The sequence below is a fragment of the Passer montanus genome, unplaced genomic scaffold (assembly GCF_014805655.1).
Source record: "Passer montanus isolate IOZ18808 unplaced genomic scaffold, ASM1480565v1 scaffold28, whole genome shotgun sequence".
NCBI lineage: Eukaryota > Metazoa > Chordata > Aves > Passeriformes > Passeridae > Passer > Passer montanus.
The window spans coordinates 8,406,292-8,427,147 of NW_024367483.1; the positions used below are offsets into that span (position 1 = coordinate 8,406,292).

The window sequence follows — 20,856 nt, forward strand, 5'->3', positions numbered from 1 at the left end:
AAATTCTCCAATTTAAAAACCATTCATGTGGGAAGGTAAAATTTGTCAAAATCTCAGTGGTGTGAGTACAGATTATTCCCACTGCTGCCTGCAAAACACATGTATTAACATGAACTACCTACTACTGGGTCAGCATTACTGACTTCACAATTGTCTTTTCCTCTCTCCCTTCCCTGTTCTTAACTGACCTGCTCCATGGCTTATAAGTATCTGGCAGAAGCAAGAACTCCAGTGATAGTAGACGTGATGGTAGACTTGGAAGCAGATTTTAATACTGAGACTATTAAACTTAATGTAGTGTAGTAAAAGCTGGAATATCTAATTCTTTAAACCTATTCTAAGCCATTCCTGAGCAGGAAACAGGTGGAAAACATTTAACATTAAGGAACAGGTAAGTACAAGTAATAGCAAGTGGTGCCAGGTTAGGGCTGGTGAACATCAGGCATGGGATCAAGGAACACCAGTTGAGACCTATTTTAAGCCATTGCTTTGAGCTTAGGAGTGCTGGATAAAGGGGAGAGGAAATGGGAAGGATTCTCACTGAACCAGGCATGAGCTGTATATCTTCTGAGAGAACTGGACTGGGAGCTGTGAAACTGAATTCACTCTATCCTATAATTCCCTATATCTATATGACTTTTCATTTAGAATGTGTGGCGTGGAAAGTTACAGTCTCTATCATAAAACTTTCTGCATCAGGCTGGAATTGTTGGAAGAACAGGAGCTGGAAAATCAACACTCACAAATTCCTTATTTAGATTCTTGGAGGGATGTGAAGGCAAAATAATTACTGATGGAATTGATATATCAACTATTGGACTCCTTGACCTAAGTGGAAATCTTAACATCATTCCACAGGTGAGGCGTGGTTGAGAGACAACTATTTATTCTTTTTTTACTAACATAAGACATTGGATTTTTAGGGGAAATTATAACCTCTAAGTCCACAGGCTGCCAAGAGACAGAGGTACCAGTGGAATTTTGGCAATTAAATGGAAGAAACTTCAAAACATGGGGACCACAAATATGACATTAAGTTTTTTATGTTGTGTTTAGTTTAACAGTCTTAGCTAGAATAGCTACATATGGTGTTTTCAAAATCCACCTGAGGACTTTTTAACTAGGTTCAACTATGTTTGAAGCCTGTAGGGAATAAAGTGGTGTATACACGAGTTATATATTATGTATTTAAACCAATCTGCTGTGATCTGTCATGTAGAGCTTACTTTTTACTTCAGAAGAGGGTGGGAAACTCAAGATTAGGTTATATATTATTAGGATTGTCTTCAGGTGGTATATGTTGAAATGCTCCAGTATAAAGTAAAACCTAGGACACAAATTGAATGGTCACCTGAAGTCTTTGCACATTCCCTGAATGCCATTCATACAAACATTTTTGTGAATGGATGATGTTAGCAGTGATTGCAATTAATTTATCTGACGTTTTTCAAAGGGAGGCTTTGGTTTTTTCCTAGCCTTTTAGGAGCCTTAACCTTGGTAATATTTCCTGTGTGTATCTACCCACAGACCATGCGTAGAGATGATTCCAATATTTACACCAAAACAGATTGAGTCTTTCCAAGAAAGAGATGATTAAAAGAAAATACCTAAAGATTCCTGCAAATTCTTGGCTGCTTTTCCTTTGAGAACTGTACTTTGTTAGGGGAATGGCAAATTCACCATTTTTAATCACAATTTATAATTTTGATATAGTTTTTTGATGTAACTGTATTCTCAAAATGAGAATACAAGACCAAAATTGATTATTCCAAAGGTCTTCAGAACACGATTCATACACATTTGGTTGTAACATCTGTCTTGTTTTAAGCAGGTAATGCTCTAGAAATCTGAACAACATCTGACAGTTGTGAATTACACAGTATTTTCTCAACAGTTGCAAGTCTAATTTACTGTGGATGGAGTTTATCGGATCCACATCCAGAAAACTGAACTGAGAGGAACCCAATAGTGCAGTGACCTTACAGGCTGGGTTCAGAATAGAACTGAAAGGTGAAAAAAGGGAGTCTGAAGCTTGTGAAGAGTAGGTGCACTCTGGAGTGTTGAACTGCATAGGTCAGGAGAGTGGATGAAGGTAAAAATCTGGGACAGAAACAAGGGCATGGCAAATACCAAAGCTGACTCTGTGCACGTAGCTTCTTCAGGTCAGCCAAATACACCTCATACAAACAGCTTTTAAGAATCACATTAAAGTACAACAAAATAATTTAATGTTGTTCCAGTGCAAGTAAAATGAAGTTTAAATGAAGAACAGGCACAAGGTCTGCTACCACTTCAACTGCCCTGTTTGGTCACTGAGCTCCCTCAAAACTGTCACTGTTCTGTTTGCATGTGACTGTTGTTGGCCTCTTATGCCTGGGTCACGCCACTGTGACTGCATGTGGTCAAGGTGTCTGTTCACCATCTCTAGGAGCATTAGTTCAATCTATAAATCTCTGCAAGTATTCTTGTTGCTGAATATGTTATCTTTCTTAAAGAAAATTAAGGATATTTAACTTAGAGTCAGCCTTTTAATTTTTCTTATCAGTGTTCATGAATGTAGTCTCAAGTGCTTCACAAACCTTAATAATAATTCATGTGCTGTGGCAGTTGCCAGGTGCTGGGCAGGTCTTTAGTCAGCCACAAAACCAGAGTACAGAGAATGCACAAGAAATCTCTTGCCCTTTATGTTTCACCTTAATGAAGAACTTAGCTCACAGAGACTGCACACAATTTTTGTCCTCCATTCACCAGCTTCAAACTGTTAAAATTTCCCTTGCAAAGATCCATTCCCAAGATTATTTGTCTCAGTTCCTTCTATTAATGTAAGGATTTATGACAGCTCATTTTAGGATCATGTCAGAATTGTTTAATCACATTCTGCTGCTATTTGGGACCCCATCTTGTTTTCTGGGACAGTGCAGTCAAATCTGGATCCACTTGGAAAACACTCTGATCTTGAACTGTGGGAGATGCTGGAATTATGTGACTTAAAGGATTTTGTCCACTCTCTGCCAAAGAAGCTCCCCCATGAGATTTCAGAAGGTGGTGAAAATCTCAGGTACATAATCAAGTGCTAATGTCGTTATTTTCCAGTACTGTAAAACTATGTGGTCCTTCCAAGGAATTTACTTCAAAATCTATCAGGATGGAAATGACACCTCTCCTGTCATTCTCAGTAGAACTATTCTGGTAGTGCAAATTTCTTTGAGGTGACCAACTGGTCACAGTGGTATAAATTCTGATGGCCTGTGCCATCAGAAGCAAAGGGAACAGACTATTTTCAGCTCAAGTGTATAAGTAAGTGTGAAGAAGGGGGGTGTGGTGTTGCAACTCATGCAGCACCTCGTTAAATTTTGGTAGAAAAGAGCTTATTTATTTAAACTTAAAAAAATAAATCAAACCAGAAAAAAAACACCAACAAAAAACAATGAATAAAAAAAAACCCAGCAAATTCGAAACCCACCAAAATGCAGAGAGCTTATTCTTTTGTTCTGTTTGCTTAAGCAAAACAACTCAGTTTTAACTTTGAAACATTAACCCATAGTTATGTAAGGAGGGTGACACTTGAAATAAAAGTACTCTAAACTGAGGAGACAAATATTGAAGCTTTCAGCAGCAAAGGGACAGGTCTTAAATAGTGTACTGAGTATAAACCTGAATTTTTCAGACAGATAATTTTCAGGAAGACATTTCTGGAAGATGCATACTACAGCTAACATGTAGAAGTATCCCAACTGTTACACTGAACATTATTAAAAAGTGGTTCAGCATTCAATTTGGTTCAATCTGAGTGCCCACTATAATGTGAACATAAAACTGAAGACTGGGTTTAAGATTCAAAGTTCAGCCATGGGTGTTGAAGAGTCCTACCTTAACTACTATTGATATGCTGAGGAAGAAGAAACAAAATTCCAAAGCAGGATGAACATATTTCAGTAGTCTTTTTAGAAGCATAAAGTATTGTTAGGAAAGAAGTACAGACATGCTCCACGGTAATCTCAGCTTTATCTTGTTCTCTCTTTCCTTTGTGTGCCTGACTTGCCCTTCTCAAATGTATTTTTAACAGTGCTGGGCAGAGACAGCTGGTCTGTCTGGCCTGTGCTTTACTATGGAAGACAAAAATCTGGTTCTAGATGAGGTGACAGCTTCTGTTGACATGGAAACAGATAACTTTGTGCAGTCCACCATCAAAGGAGTGTTTCACAACTGTACGGTGTTAACTACAGCCCACGGGTTACACAAGTTTTATACACAAGTATAAAACTTGCCATGGATTCAGAGGCAAGTTTTGATAAGCCATTTGAAAAATAAATTACTTCCTTGAAATACATTCCCATAATCCAGAGATATCTGTACTGAGACTGGAAAATGTAGTTGAAGAGCTGATTTTTCTTCTGTAATCTTTCTGCTCTTGTATTGTAGTGCTTGTTCTGGATGCATGAAGGATTCTAGAATATGATACACCACAGACTCTGTTACAGTGAAAAAGTGCCTTTTCTGAAATGGTTGCAGAGGCCAGGATAAGAAGGTAAAGAAAACTTCTAAGTGAATTCTGAGGGAACACTCAAAGGATCTCTGTCATTCCATATATATAGGTGCAATATTTTATATTCCATATAAAACAACTGACTTACTCAAGAGCTCCTTGCAGCATTGCTGTTAACTACAGCTGCAATCTGTATATATTGATCAGGTTTCTTAAAATTCAGATTTTATACAAATCACTTGTTTTCATCATACTGGCACTGGGACAACAGAACGAAACAGGGATTTTCACGGCATATGTTAAAACTGTTGCATTAGTAAAGACTGAAAAATAAATCTTGCTGTTGACGTGCTGGTCTTAACTTCAACTACGTTTCTCTGACATTATGCTCATTTAGTTACTATTTCTTATTATGATTACACATTTAAGGAAAAAACAAAACTACTTGTTGTGTGGACACAGAGACATGTCACTTGGGGCTAATTTTTAGGATTTACACATCCTCCCAGGTACACTTAGGTAGTTCTTGAGGCAGTAAATGTGCCCCGTTAAGTCAGTTTTCCTTTTGTGATTGCTGAAAAACTGAAAACCACATCTTACATATCTGATTGAGCATTACAAAATCTCATTGTGAAAGAATCCCAAAAGATGCAGTCAGGTGGAGCTGCCTCTTTGCTGGTAAATATTAATGTAAACCTCCATACTAATTACAGAAGCAGGGCAGGTTATGTACACTTACTTGAAGTGTCAGCTAAATGAATCTGCCTCTGTCGGCCACATAAATAGTCATTTCCATTTTTATTGCAGTTCCTGAAGCTCTTGAAATTTGATACCAACATGTAATCAATCTTAAGATAAGATCCCCATCAACTCCTTTAAAAAACCCAATAAACTGAATAAAGTTCCTGGGTACAGCCCTGTTAAATTAGTTTAATACTGACACCTGGCGTATCAAGTACAATCTTAATTTCTTGCCCAAGAGAAAGTTTTGGGCATGTAGGCTAGGGGAAGTAGCCATCAGTACCTCAGGAACCAATCCCTTTTGCAAGGTCTAGAGAAAACAGTAAGAGAGGCATCAGTGCATGGTGATTTTTACTTCATTTACTTTAATTTGTGGGGAGAGCTTTCTGTGCTTACTGCCAGGCTGACATAACCTTTCACTTCCAGCTAGCTTCAGAATGCAGCTGGGAGAGCTGCAGACTGAGCAATGGCAAAGCCTGAGAGAATAGAAAATGCTGAACTAGTGTCAGCAAAGCCATTCCTTCTCTTCCAGCATGCTGTACCCCTCATATTGGACTATAACTTCTGAAAAGAGGGTGCAGTGGAGGCAGAAGCAGCAGGAAATGCTCCTGCTGTTTCTGTGCAGCAATAGCTTACCAAAGCAAACCCCCTAACAGGCTTAGGGTGGGCAGGGAAAGGCACTTTTGCCTTAAGCACATCAGCCAGGCTCTGCAGCCTCTCCTCTCCTCACACACCTGATGTTGGAGACTCACTCCAGGAAACCAGGAAGGGCCACTTGGCTGAGTGCAGAACTGACTCAACCCACCAAACACCAGGGCAACAGCCAGGTAAGCACATCAGCCAGGCTCTGCAGCCTCTCCTCTCCTCTCCTCACACACCTGATGTTGGAGACTCACTCCAGGAAACCAGGAAGGGCCACTTGGCTGAGTGCAGAACTGACTCAACCCACCAAACACCAGGGCACCAGCCAGCACAAACAAAGCCATGTGCTAGCTCTGCAGCTTGGCACACACCCCTGACCTTCCTCCTCCAAACAGGAATTCCCTGAGCTTCCATGGTATTTGGGAATTGGGTTCCAGTCTTGTCCTGTGGGACTGCTCATAGGAAGAGTGGGACAGGCAGGGGACCAGAGCAGTCCTGAAGAATGAGGCTCATAAGGGGCCAGGACTCCATCATTCCCTCTAACAGGAAGGAGCATGGAGCAGAACCTGCTTATGCCCTGCTCCCACTTCATTCCCCACAGCACTCAAAAATCCCACATGCACCACCCTCCCAGGAGCTGCTTCCCTCAGCCCTGCCTGTTGCCTTGCTCTACACTTTCCTGTAGTATCACAGAGAAACTAGAAAGAAGTTGAGGAGGAACTCTCCCTTTCCCTCACAGGAAGAGACACGTTTCTGCTTTTTGCCAGCTTTGAAACATTTTTGAAACACTGTAATTGTTCAGGCTCTGCAGACTTCACAGTTCCCCAAGACAACGCAGATGTACAAACTCACAGCTCACACAACCTCATCTTCTACACTTCAAGGGAGTTTGAGGAAGACCGAATTTCCTTGAGAAAGTGAAAGAAGACAGATCCAAGGGATAGAAATTGCTTTTATTAAAAAAATCTAAAAGGTTATTTATAAAATGCATTTCATCATCTGCACTGGGATACAATTAGGGAACACACAATTGTTGAGGCCTCTTGATGCTTTAGGAATTTCAACTCACCAAACAAACCTTAGCTAGAGAAATTGGTTACACACCTACCACCACAGGCAATCGTAAGGATTACAGAAAGATTTCAGCCTTCAAGTATCAACTTTTTTACAGAAAGATTTTTGGTAAGCAGCTCATGTGCATACCTGGAAATATCCACTTACTGCAGTAGACTCATCTTTAAAATTTGTTTGTGCCAAAATACAGTATTAAAATATACAAAATAAATAATTCAGAAAAAATAATAAATAAGGATGCATTGTGATATCCAGTGTATAGTAACTTCTCTGCTAAAAAATCCAACCTGTATAGACCTCTGAATAAATACCCTTTTGTAGGTTTAGTTTTTACAAGTAAACAACGTGCCCTTCCCTTTCAGTTCCCAGATTAACATTGAAGGAGATTCAACTCCCCCAGGGTGAAGGAGGATGTGAAAGAAAAAAGTACTTCATTTATTTGCTTTGAGAGTTTTAACAGCTCCTACCTAACTTGTCCCAAAACTGCAAAAGCTTTTAATAGTTTAGCTTCTCTGTGATGTGGTTCTGTTTCTAGATAGGTCTGCTTGTTTTACACAGTGCATTAAAGACATGAAGACCAAAGTCCTACTGTAACTCCAGTGGATTTTGAGATGAACTTAGAGCAGGGCAGAAGGAAAGGCCACAATGACTCTGTAAAGAGTTGGTGCAGCTCTTTTATGCACACACATTTATGTCTGCAAAGCAAAGGCCCCCAGCAGCAACTGAGGACTGTACTGCATTTATCCATGGTGTCACTGAAGAGGCACTTCTTTCACTGCAGGAGTTTTACTTACTGGAAGCTCCATACAGATTTAGTTGGGGTCACTTTCAAAGAGGCACAAAGGAAAGAAAGAATCCTCAAATTAAAAAAATTCCTCGTTTTCAATGCAGGAAAATTAAGCAGATGTCAGCAGTACTTTGGGAATCCTCTGTCAAGTTAAACAATGCTGACGGAACGTCTGTGTGCAACTATGATTCAATTTAAGAGGTTTTTAATTGGATTACTTCAAAGATGCATTTAGACAATAGCTATGCAAACAGCTGAATCAGCACAATTGATTTATGGTGCCATAAATCAGGCTTCCTGCCAGAAGAGCAATAAGCCTATTTTAATATAGTCATAGGTTAAAACAATAAATCTAAGGCCTATACTTTATCTTAGCAAGGTTAATACAAAATTATTCTGGAGAAGACAAGAAAATCCTTAAAACCACCTGTTACTAGAGCTTACTTGATGAAGACTGGGCTGATGGATGTTGAAACCAGTCTCAGCTGAATGACATGTTTTTTTGGTAGGAAGCTTCAAGCAGATAACAGAATTCAGCTGGTGCTTGATTATTGCTTAATCCCTCCAAAGAGAGAACTGTCACCAATTCGGTTTTTTTTCAGATCAGTAACTTTGTTCTCCTCACAACACATTTTCAAGGTATCTGGATAGTGATCTATTTGCCTAAAAGAGTCCTAAGAAGTGCCACCTCAAACCCCAAGTTGCACACAACACTGTTTCTTTCCCAACAGGACAGCTACAATCTCTGTTCAGTTTAGAGCAGGAATATAAAAAAACTTAAAACCACATAAGAGCTAAAAAGCACAAAGTAGTTGGGTCAATTTTCATTTACTAGGGCTACAGGAATTACATTTCATCCAGGCCATCCCTTCTGTCTCACACTTTCTCCATGAGGACAGTATGGCTTGGGGTACTTCAGGGAGAGGATGTCACACACTTGTAGATGCAGAATGATGAAATTCTTGTTGGTCAAATTCAAGGGAAGACAGGCAGGTGTGGCTTCAAGATACATAAAATCACTGTAGTTTTAGAATAAGGCAGGGGCAGGTATGAATATTTGGCAATATACCCTCGTTCTCTGTAGAGAACATCAGTGGTAAAACAGCAGCACCTGTGTTTAACCATCACAGCCAGGTCAGCAATGAGGCCCTTGGAGACCAACAAACTGCACTGGCAAGAGTTACATTTTCCATAAGGTTTCCTAATCATGGGACAATTTGCCACGGAGCCTCAGCATACCATTATGCTGTTATGAACAGCAGAAGAATCAAGTGAATGCCTCAGTCTCATTTAAGCTGCAAGATGCCTTTAGGAAAGGTGCTTAAATGCTCAAATGGCTCAATATAATAAATAAGTGTGAGCTGAACACTGCCAGTGCTCTGTGCATTAACACTGCTTCACAGTCTTTCCAAGTAAATGCACGGACCCAGGAATACCTCAGTACCACATCATCTCAAACCTTTGGTCACACTCCCTTGATACTTTAAATACACACTGTTCCAGGATTTGCTAATAAAATTTAGCAAGAAAATGTGTGTGTGTCATCACTGGCATTTTCATCCAATATCCCTCTCCAAGTAAACACAGCACACTTCAGAACTCGTTTGTACCTTTAAAGTAACATCAAGCTTTAGCACAGGTAGGTGTCCAGTAACACCTAATTGGAACAGGTGAAAATTGAACAGAATGAAGCTAAGATTAGGTTCCATTCCCAGTCAGATAAGTATGGATCCTTTTGGAGAGCTGGAATGCAATTGAGAAGAGTTTCTTTTCAGTTAAAATTAGTCTTCCGTAAATGTTTGTTAGGGATTTCTATAGCACTGACTTGGAGGGGCCAGGACCCAGCAAGAATTCCTGCTTGGATGGCTACGCCCGTCACAACTGCCAGGTCGGGATCCACCGAGGTGTTGGGTTCCTTTCCAAAGAAGTCCCGAATAACTTCACGTATTTTGGGAATCCGTGTGGAGCCTCCAACTAAGACAATTTCATCCACTTCTGCTTTGTGCAGGTGCCCTTCCTGCAGCACCTGTTCAATGGGCACAAGAATCTTCTCAAAAAGATCTGCATTTAACATCTCAAACAGCTTCCGAGAGATTTCTGTTTCAAACACAACTTCCACAAAGTTATCCTCTGCTTTGGAAGTGTCTCCAGGATTTTTCAGGCCTTTTGTGTTTTGTGAGGCCTCACCCTTTAGTGCACTGCTTGTTTTTACCTGGCTTTTTGCAAGTTCTCTTGTAAGCTCGTTTGCTGGCAGAGTCAACAGCACCCTCAGTGTGGCTGCCTCGTGGACAGTCAGGTTTAATTTAACAGCTTCCACGGCCTGTCTGAGGCGGTGAATGTCCTCTTTCTGTGCTGGCAGAGAACCGTACGTTTGACGGAGCTGATCATATAAATACACCATCAACCTCTGATTGAAATCCTGTCCTCCGAGTTTGTTGTTACCTGAAAGATCAGAACAGAAGGCATCAGACAGAGCACCTTCAAAGCCCCAGAAAGCAGCACCCTGCTTCTCTTTCACTGAGAAATGGTGCTCAAGGGCAAGAACAATCACAGAAGAACACAAGTACATGACCTCACAGAGCTGTGACAATAGACAAAATTATTGTCCACTGCATACATGATGGATAATTTCCACTGTTTTGTTTTGACTAAAAACAGTAACTCACTTAGTGGACCTCTGTCTAACTAAATCAGAGTGAAGCTGCTGAATCTGTCTTGCTGTTCCAGTCTAACTGGACTGAGCAGCAGCAGCAGCAGCTCACATCAGAACTTGCTTGCTGAAGGCAACACAAGCAGCTGGCACTGCACCTCAGAGCTGTGTGCATGCAGGCCAGCTGAAGCATGGCTGTCTCTTCACCAGTGTGACCAAACACAGAGCTCTGTGCCTGGGGATGAACCATTCCTACACCAATCACAAAACTTCGGGGTTAACGGTCTGCGCATTCCCAAACCCTGCTCAGCTCAACTGGCACCAACCACAAAGCAAGGACACACCAAAGCATGGTCAGTGATCTGCCAATACTCCCAGTTTGGGCAAAGGTGACAGAAGGATTTTAAACAATCCCAACCCCCCAAAAGTTTGGTCACAGTAAGTGTAACATGCACCAGCACTTTATTAGTGGGCACAAAAGTTAACAGACACAGATAAAATGAAACCACAACTTACCCTCTGGGTCAGCCTAAACCTATGACTCTGTGGTCTTAATTGCTGAAACCGGCCACAAACCTAATTCTGCATGAAAATCAGCTGAGAGTGCATTGGGAAAACACTCTGTGACATGGCTGGTATGTTTTAAAGTCCCTCCGACAGTGACTTCAGGTGCACCTTGCCTCCCACTCCTTGAGAAACAAAAGCATTTTTCTCACCTGCCATGGCTCGTGTGATGAACATCCCTCCCATCTTGTTCAACAGAGACACGTCCAAAGTTCCTCCACCCAAATCCACCACCAGAACGTTAAACACATCAGCTTTGTGCAGCCCATAAGCCATAGCAGCAGCTGTGGGCTCGTTGATTACTCGCAAAACGTTGAGCCCTATGAAGAGCAGAGACAACAAGGAACACTCAGATACACTCAGAAAACTGCAGTTCTTACATCAGAATGTACATTTGCCATTACTTGTTGGGGCTTTTTTTAACCATACTCAAGTGTCAGATCTAAAGGAAGTATTTTCCTAAGCAGTAATATCCAATGAACTCTTTTCCTTATTTAATCCTAAAATAGTACTGCTTCAGGGCGAAATCATGAACCACAATGGGCCCAAACACACTGCTTCCAGAGAAACCTGCTAAGATTTATTTGCATGCATCCTATTTCTGTTTAAATGATTGTCCAAGGGTGCTCTATATAGTCTCCCTATTTGGAGATTATAAAAAAGACTATTTTCCCTGAAGTAAAGCTTACTTCCAGCCATCCATGTCTGCATTAGTCAGGCGCACCTGTTGGTACTCAGAAGTTCTCAGCTGTTCCTCACAATAAATCCATTCTAAGCTTCTCTATCACTGATTCACAGTTTCTATATCCTCCACAAAGACCTTACTGTTAGTGAAACAGACCTCAAGCTCTCCAAGAAAAACTCTGGAGTAGAGAGACATCACCTGCAAGGTTAGCTGCCTTAATGGTAGAATTCCGCTGCCTTTCATCAAACTCTGCTGGCACGGAGATGACTGCCTTGGAAATGGACGTGCCAAGGTTGGCTTCTGCCATTTGCTTCAGTTTCAGCAGCAGCTTAGAGCCAATGCCCTCTGGAGTGATGTGAAAGGTTTCATTAGTTGTCACAGAAAATTCAGCTAATCCATTCTTGTTGACAATCTAGAAGGACAAAGCGACACAACCCCCAAGTGAGAAATCCTCCTACGCTCCCCCACCCTGTTCCCACCAAATACTTTATTTGCATGTAATCTCTTTATTCTGGAAAAGTTTAAATGTGCTTTTGCCATTTCTGGGCCACTTTTATTCCTTGATTAGGGGGATTATGCAAAACATGCCACTTAAGGGGTGAAAGTATATCCAAACAAATGACACCCACTATGCCCCAGTAAAACACATTAAAAAAAGTTAAGACCTAGAAACAGTGGAGTAACTTCCAACACCACATTCAAAGACAGAAGGGATGTTTTTTTAATCATTAGGTTACCTTTCAGGTTTCTGAAAGGAAACAGCTTGGTACTGAAACAGCTTCTCTTAACAATATTTAAAAATTAAAATTACTTCAAAGACCACTTACAGTACACATTTATTTATTTATTTTTTCAACCAATTCTGCACCATGCTCATATAATGCAGGTTAGTTTTTTTAAAGCAACTTTCAAGTTCTGCTACTGGTCAAGTAAGTAGTAAAGTGCTGAAGGAAAAAACACACTGGGACAGAGAAGATGTGGCTTTAAAACTTTTTTGGATTTTGGTTTTTTGGGTTTTTTTTTTTTTTTGGCGGGGGGGGGAGAGGTTTGTTGGTTTTTGTGTTTTTATTTTACAATTTCAGGGAGAAGTAAAGTTCCAGCAAAGCACAGTTAGCATTTCCAGTTTAAATTTATCCTTTCAGAGATGGGACTGAAAGGTTACCCAGGAGCACATTTCTCAGTAGGGAAACACAGGGTCCTCTGGAAAATCATTATCATCTCTCATGCAGAGGTACACAACTTCCACAATCATTTCCTTCTGCTCTCTGGATACCTCTTACATTCTTCAGGCACATCAGACTGAGCCAAATGACTCAAGGTCTGACAAGATGATCAACCACATTTCAGGTGTCATAGAATCAGGTTGGAGGGACCTTACAGCTCACCTCCTTCCAATCCCCTCTGATCCCCTTGGTGCCTGCTCTGGCCTGGCTCCAGCAGGTCCCTGTCCTTGCTGTGCTGGGAGCCCAGAGCTGGATGCAGCCCTGCAGGTGGGGTCTGAGCAGAGCGGGGCAGAGGGGCAGAATCCCCTCCCTGCCCTGCTGCCCACGGGGCTTTGGATGAGCCCAGCACACGGGGGGATCTGGGCTCCCAATGGCCAGGGCATGTCCAGCCCCCTGGGCTGCTCTGGATTTGTTCATCCCCAGCCTGGATTGTGTCCTGCTGGATATCCCTTACTCCTTGGAGGGAACTGAAGGTGGCGGCTGCCTACCTTAAAGGGATACCTGCTGCTTTCGCTTTGCAGTTCTTCCGCAGTGAAGACTTTCCCAATGAATCTCTTGGCGTCGTAGATGGTGTTCTGAGGATTGGCATCGGCCAGCTCCAGCCCTTCGTACCCCACGTGCGCCCCGGTGTCCGTGAAGGAGACCACGCTGGGGATGCTGCTGTGCCCGTGCCCGTCCGCGATGACCTCCACAGCCCCGCTGCCGGGCAGGAACACGCCCACGGAGCAGTAGGTGGTGCCCAGGTCGATCCCGATCACGCGGGGGGTGGGCATGGGCAGGTACTGCTGCGCCAGGTAGCTGGCCAGGAGCAGGGCCAGCACAGCAGAGCCTGAAACGCGGATTGGGAGCAGCGGGGTTAGGGCAGCAGCGCTGCCAGCCCACGAGCGGACGGCGCGGTGTGACACGCTGCACATTTACCTCACACCCCACGGGCTGCGCAGCCACCTCATTAGCTTTTAATTCCCTGCTCAACAGAGAGTGGCTACAAGTCGAGAATTTAAGGCATTAAACATTGAACTGATTGAGGAAAAAAAGCCCAAGAGGCAGCCAAGCCAAAAATATCACTGCACTGTAATAATTCCATTTCTCTCTGCATGTTTCTGCAGTAACACAGGCTAATTAGTACTTCTGAAGGAGCTGCCTATGAATGACCCTAAAAGGACATCGAGTTAATGGGGCCACCCAAAACCACAGTGAAACTACGAACTCAATTCTAACACCTCCAGCTTCACCAGAAGGCTAAAAATAAGGGGAGAGAAACCCACAGTACCTTGTTCTGTTTCAGCCATAGCTCCCAAAAAAGCATATTCCCACACCTCTGAATCCATCCTGTACCTTGAAACCCAAGGGAAGACCAGCTTATGTGCAGAAGAGTTCGTTGTTGTGCCACTGAGCACTCTGACTGTCACAGAATCCCACAGTGGGTCAGGTTGGAAAGGACCACAGTGGCTCATCTGGTCCCACCTCCCTGCTCCAGCAGGGCCATCCCAGAGCACATGGGACAGGATTGTGTCCCGACACTTCTGGAATATCTCCAGTGGGGGAGACTCCACATCCTCTCTGAGTGATCTGTCCCAGTGTTTGGTCACTGCACAGTGAAGAATTTCTTCCCCATGTTCAGGTGAAACTTCTGTGCAACAATTCCTGCCCATTGCCCCTTGTCCCATTGCTGGGCACCACTGAGCAGAGCCTGGTCCCTGCTCTGACCCCTCTCTGCAGACACTGGGAAGAAAAAATTTATGAGGTTCCCCAGCATTGATGAAGTCCCCTCTCAGTCGTCTCTTCTCGAGGCTCAACAGCCCCAGCCCCCTTAGCCTTTGCTTCTAAAAGATCCAGTCCCTCATCACCTCTTGCCCTCCTCTGGACCCGCTCGAGGAGAGCCATGTCTCTTCTGTTCAGAAGAGCCCAGAATTGGACACAGCACAACACACCGAGCACGCGAGAGCGGAAGCAAAACTCCCCAAAACCCGCCGCGCCGCCGCCTCACCCAGCACGGCCATCTGCCCCGCCATGTCTGCCCGTGGCTCTGCTGCTGACGGCTCCTTCCGGGCCGCGCGGGGCACGCAGGGAACGGTAGTACACATATCCCGCCCGCTCTGCTGCTGCTATGGAGGAGAAAACCACAACTCCCGATGCGCATCGCGGCGCAGCCGGTTCCGGCGGGTACCAGCCAATGGGCGGCGAGGCGCGTTACCGGTTAGCAGGGAAGGCGGTGTGTGCCCTCTCAGAGGCGCATACGCAGATCCGGGTGCGGTCGCGGTGACTGCTGGGAGTTGTAGTCCCGCGCCCCGGCGCCATGGTGCTCTGCGGCCTCCCGCCAGCGTGAGGCGTCAGAGACCGCGGCTGTGGCGGTGCTGGGGCAGAACGTCTTCCTTTATCCCCTCGGTTTTCAGCTAGAAAGTACCGAACCCCCCCCTGCAAGGGTTTCGAGAGAGCCCGGCCGTGGTGCCTTTCACACGGCCAAGAGGCAGGTTCGGAAAGGAGACGTTGTTTATTTTGGAGAAGCAAGGAGAGTGCGGGTGAAACCTGCCCCTCAGAGGCGTCCTGCAGGGCAGGGCGGGCGGCCGCTCCGAGAAATGCCGTCTGCAGTTCTCTGTGGTTTGCTTCTCATCACTTCTTCCTCCCCTCTGCTCCGCTCTCATAAGGAGTAATGGATTTTCAGGTTCTTGCAGAGCAGGTTTCTGTTTCGGGCAGAAGTTTTAAGTTAGAAGCTTTTTAAATATAAAAATATTCATAAATGAGTAGCTGGTAGCAAATAGCATAGTGGAAAAAATGTTAGACTAAGTCCTGTTGCAGCTACCATCTCCAGCATCTCTGTTTCTCCTAAGTGATGGAAAGACACATAACCCAAAAGTAATTCCCAGGAGCTCACTTAAAAACACCTTCTATATGCAAAGACACTGGCACTGCTTTAACTTAATAGTAAAAATACATTCATCCTCCACTTGTGGTTAACGTATAGTGACGTGCTTCATTCTCAGCATGAGAAAGCGGAAACTCTTTGGAAAGGGAAGGAAAGGTTAAACCATTCAGCCTCCTTAATGACTCATGATCTGCCTCTTTTCTAATTACTTAGGTGACTTAATTTCTATTCTTAATTTCTTTTGCATACTTTAATAATTTTTCTTGAAGTGGGACCATTGTAATTGTGCTCATTCTTAAGTGGGGGAAACTCATAATAGTTGTTTACAGTACTTCTTTATCCATGTAACTCATGAGCAGGCACTTTGTGTTTTGTGCCACTGCCAGTGGATGGTGAGCAGAAAAAAAGGTTTAGCACAAACACAATCAAACTGCTCAAGATTTTGATATTTAATAGCAGATTTTTTTAATACATAGGGATCATCTGAAATATGACACTGCAGAGTGCAGATATGTAGGGATGTGTTCTAAAAAAGTACAAGCCCCTTATTTCAGAGATTTTTTCCTTTTCTGGAGCAGAGGCATGGCTTTGGTTTTTGTCCTTGAGCTTAAACCTCTAAAAGACTTTGGAATCCCTTGTTACCATACCTGCCCAAGGACAGAACTCAAATGCCCTTTTCTTTTTTTTCCTGCATGATTTCCGTTCTATTTCTCATTAGCAAAGCAGCTTAATGACTCCAGTGTGTCAGTCAAGGCCTCCCCAGCTGACTGGCTCCCTGGAGGCCTGGCTGTTCCTGCAGGATTACACGGCACAGGCCACCTGCCTGGGAGTCAAGTCAAGGGGAGCATCTCAGCAGGCTTTGTGCCCTGCAGCAGAAGCCACTGCCTCCCCTGCAGCTGCTTTGGGCTGCTGCAGAGTTTGGGGCTCGGTCCACCACAAGTATTCTGTAGTCCCTTGAGCACATGCTCTTCAGCAGATGTGCTTAAAAGAAGTCCACAAGTTCCTAATTGTTTCCCTCCACGTCTTCTCCATGGCATAATTAGGACCTGCTCATGGAGGCTCCTGGACTGTGCACAGTGATGCCAGACTTGTCTTGCATCTCCAAAATGGGCAGAATTAATCCTAGTGACCTTGCCCTTGTGTTTTTGGGCATTACCACTGTGTTTTCTGTATCACCTTTCTTAACCTACTTTTGTTTGTGACAGGGAGGCCTGTCTCCATTTTCCTCCATTATCTGAGGGAGTGCTACACTCAGGAATGGATTGTTCAGGAACACAAGGGAACATTCAGTGTTCCTGAACAAGAAAATGGCTTGATTTTGCACAGAATAATTCAATATTCATTGGGCAATAGAGGGAGAGGCTTATTTGACTGGGAGAGAAAGCTATGGAGCCTCTGCCCCACAGAGTGCCTCATGGGGAAAGCATAAATGTGTTTGGGGCAGTCACTGGAAGGCTGGTCTTTGTTTTCCTGGAGTGCTGTGCTTTTGCCACTTCCCTGCAGCAGCAGGCAGGGCACATTCTCCGTGGTGAGCACCCTCACCCGAGGGTGGGCAGTGCGAGTTCAGACCTGCACAGCTGCTTTCCAAAAGCTGTGGTAAAGCTTCTCTGGGTGCCCCTGAGTGAGGGGCTGCAGTGCCAGGGGCTGCTCATCCTGAGCTGCTAGCCTGGGACACCTGGGCTGGGCCACATCGAGTGGCCCTTGGCCACCACCACTGGCACCCCAACACCTGCCTGCCTCTGCCTGTAACAGGGGTGTGCAGCCAGCTGCCTCTGAGGGGCTGGGCAAATGCTTGTTTATCCTTCTTAGTGCATCTGTTCACTCTGGTAGTAAGCTGTTTATAACATTTCAAACGCTTTTCGGGGATTAATTTCCTTCAAGGGGCTGTTCTTTTCCCCTGGTGCTTTGATAGGTGGAGGTAAACATGTTTTTGTCTGCAAGTAGCTTGAGGGAGAGAATTGTTCTTACAATGTAAGAGCAGAGGCTGGTTTTAAAGCAGTCTCCCATCAGATGTGAACTGGTGTCTGCAGGAAAAATCCTGCTGCACTGGGGATTATCACTCAAACCCTACACCTGTGATGTGCTAAACACAGTTCAAGCATTCGGTGCGTGTGGAATCAAATACAGCTTGTTTTCATTTGCAGGATGCTTTGCATCAGCTGTATCCTTGCATTTGGAGAAAAGGGAATTGAGTTTGCAAAGCATCCTCTTTTCTGCTGTTGTGTAAAACAGGATTTCATCATTCTAGGGTGTACTCGGTGAGTGCTTTCTGCACTACCCCAGCCAGTGTCTAAAACTGAAACACACGATGCTGGGATATGGTCAAAGCACAGTGTGATCCCAGTGTCAACCCAGGATGATCAATCCATGTTTTCCCACGATGAAGGAGGAAGGGGGAGAAGGATTGAGATCACTTTGTAGGTGGAGAGTAGCATCACTGTCTCTCTGAGAAGGGAGGTGATTGATGCAAGGTATTTAGGAGATGCTAGAATCTGAAACCTCATTTTCAGTTTTTACTTTAGATAACAGTGCCTTAGTGTGAGCACCTTGTCAAAATTGCAGAGGTCCCTGATGGTTCCTTTCCCTAATTAAAACACTGATCTTCTCCTGCTGGATCTGCTTGGGAAAGGGATGAATTTCACCAGCCTTCCTCTGACAGTTCAATGTCAGGCAGCTGGATAGAGGAGCACAGCCTTCAATTTAGATGCAGAAGTTTCCATTAAAATTCCAGCACACAGCCTGAAGACTTTTGGCTCCTGTTGAGTGGCTGGCTGGCTGGGCAGGGGTGTGCTGCATTCTCCATTAGTCACAAACTCACTCCCCAGCTGGAGGCAGCAGGAGCAGCTCAGGGCTTCTCCCAGGATCCACAGCCCCGGAGAGCTGAACCACGAGGCGTGGGAGGAGTGCAAGAAGCACCCAGCAGATGTCTCTGCCATGCAGCATTCCTTCCCCAGATTGCTTTTGGTGTCTGACAGATACCTGCAGATTCAAATAAAGCACGTTAACCTTTAGCAGTAGTTATCTAAAGTCTTGTAAAGGCATAAGTCATGAAAACGGTGCCACATTTTCATTGCAGTTTCTTTAATCGCTTTAACATACCCATTTCACCAAACCCTCATGAAATAATTTTGAGGTTAACAATGAAATTACTGTTTCCCCTTTCATGAATACAGTTGCAGTGATACCAATATAATGTAACCCAGTAGGTGTCTAGGAAAAACAATTTGGAAGACAAAAGAGATTTTCACAGATTTTTTTATCTGTCCCACTTTTCTTCTTGAATTTCATTTGATCTGAATGCCCATGCAGCTTTCTGTGGTGTGAAAAATAAAAACCAGAGACATTTTATTGAAGAGAGAAGGCAGTTTGGCACTTATTGGTCTGGTAACTGAGAGTTTCTCTTCCTGCTTGACCATGATGAAGTGGGCCGGTGTTGCCAGGCCTTGAATTCTCCCCAGCCACAGCAACCTGGGGTAGTGGGCCTGAATCATGGCTTGCCTTGGACTCATGCTGGAGCCTGGAACACATCATCCACCAGCTCAGCTTGGGTGTCCTGTGTGGGAGCAGGGAGAGTGGGGCTGCACGGGGTGACAGGAACAGTGATCACAGAGAGCAGTGTTTGCAGCACCTCGCTCCATGAAGGGCTGCAGAGCTCAAGGATGGAATGGCTGGGAGCCTCATCATGTGCACCAATCATCTTGGTGATAATGATAATGAATAAGAGTTCCAGCCGTCTCCCAGGAGGCCACTTTACCTCGTTCATGCTGTGTATATGAAATCCATACAGATGTCAGTCAGGCTTGTCAATTCAGTCTATTGTAAATGACAACAAAAGGATAAACACAAGAATGCACTCAAATATAGCTGCCTGAGCAGTGAACTCCCCAGGCAGAGGAGAAGTTTCACAGTATGTGTGGATAGAGCAAAGTTCTGTTCTGTTTTGTTGCTTGTTTTTTTGTTTTGTTTTGTTTTGTTTTTTTGGGGGTTTTTTGTGGAGTACTGAGGCAGAAGTATCAGAGTATCTGTTTTACATTTGTTCTTTTCCTGGAGGTATCACCTACAGTACCTCAGTGGGTTTGTGCACTGGATAAGAACTTTTGTGCCTTTACTGTGAATCATTTGACTGGCACTATTTCAGTCATCACTTAGAAGTAGTGTTATGGTACTCCAGGAGGAACTATGCTCTGCCTATTTTCCTAGAAGACCTAGCTCCCTGGCCTGTATTGTTTCCAATCCAGGAAGAAATAATAGGTAAGAGCATGTATTCCTCTTTACACTGTGTGAAGCAAAGGAACACTGAAGGTCAGTGACTCAAGAATAAATAACAGGCCTGGAGGGCCAATACAGTTTGAGAAAAGATGTCTCAAATACTGTTCCAGAGATGTCACAACAGCATCAACCTTCTTCCATTATTTTTAGGAATCTCTATTAAGCAATATCATCAATGATTTGATGGGAGAGAAGTGTCATCTCCTTGGCTGCTCTTTGGGCAAGGTGGTAGTGTCATTTCCTAATGAACTTTATAGTACACATCTGTCCTGCAGGAACCAGAGTTGCCATCGTTGTGTAAATGTCCAGCTTACTTCAGTTTAGTGGATACATGGTTTGGATACAACTGAGATGTGAGCAAGCTCATCCAGCACTATACAAACTCAGTTTTGGTGTCACTCATTCCTGAGTGCCATATGTAAAACCAATAGCACTTGACAGCATAGCCCACCATGCTTCTTTCATACCCTCTGAAATAGAGGTTGAAATGTTGAGAACACAGAGGAAGAAAACTCTGTCATCAGCCTAAGTCAAGGTCCTTAGTGCTGCTTTGTACCTTCCCAGAACCTCTGGTCAATTGGCAACCACTTTGCATTAGTTGTTCCCTGTGCCAAGGCTTGCAACCTACCTGGAGGGCTCTTAAACCTGTTTCTGACAGTATTGATGGAATCGTTCCGACGTTACTCAGATTACTCTTACAAGACAAGCAAAGATGTCAGCCACACCATGTCTTCTTTTTTCAGCATCACTCCCCCTGCACTGTCGTGTGAGTAGCAAGTGTCTGTTTAGCCTGGAGAGAAGTTTGTTGGAAGCAGATACTGTAAAGTTAGAGCCATTCCAGAAGAAGTGTGTGCAGCTAGGGAAAACGATCC

At 43.9% G+C, this 20,856-nt stretch overlaps 1 protein-coding gene across 2 annotated transcripts; it reads right to left on the minus strand.

The window, feature by feature from the left end:
* Positions 1–6,803: 6,803 nt before the first annotated feature.
* On the minus strand, positions 6,804–14,899 carry HSPA13 (heat shock protein family A (Hsp70) member 13). Of its 2 annotated transcripts, none has more exons than XM_039713257.1 (5): positions 14,840–14,899; positions 13,341–13,681; positions 11,828–12,041; positions 11,097–11,264; positions 6,804–10,172 (listed from the first exon to the last, which is right to left on the minus strand). In XM_039713257.1, exons 1-5 carry the CDS (start codon positions 14,862–14,864, stop codon positions 9,502–9,504), a joined length of 1,419 nt encoding a protein of 472 aa, XP_039569191.1. In that variant the 5' UTR covers positions 14,865–14,899; the 3' UTR covers positions 6,804–9,501. The 2 variants fall into 2 exon arrangements, with proteins under 2 accessions (XP_039569191.1, XP_039569190.1); XM_039713256.1 differs by lacking the exon at positions 14,840–14,899 and adding an exon at positions 14,700–14,832.
* Between the last annotated feature and the right edge of the window lie 5,957 nt (positions 14,900–20,856).

Excerpts from the sequence above, each read along its gene's own strand:
- HSPA13 (XM_039713256.1), bottom strand. The coding sequence starts at position 14,736 with ATGGCTCTCCTCGAGCGGGTCCAGAGGAGGGCAAGAG. Across the intron at positions 11,265-11,827 it reads TAAGGCAGCTAACCTTGCAG|GGCTCAACGTTTTGCGAGTA; the intron begins GTGATGTCTCTC and ends TGCTCTTCATAG. Across the intron at positions 10,173-11,096 it reads CATCACACGAGCCATGGCAG|GTAACAACAAACTCGGAGGA; the intron begins GTGAGAAAAATG and ends CTGATCTTTCAG.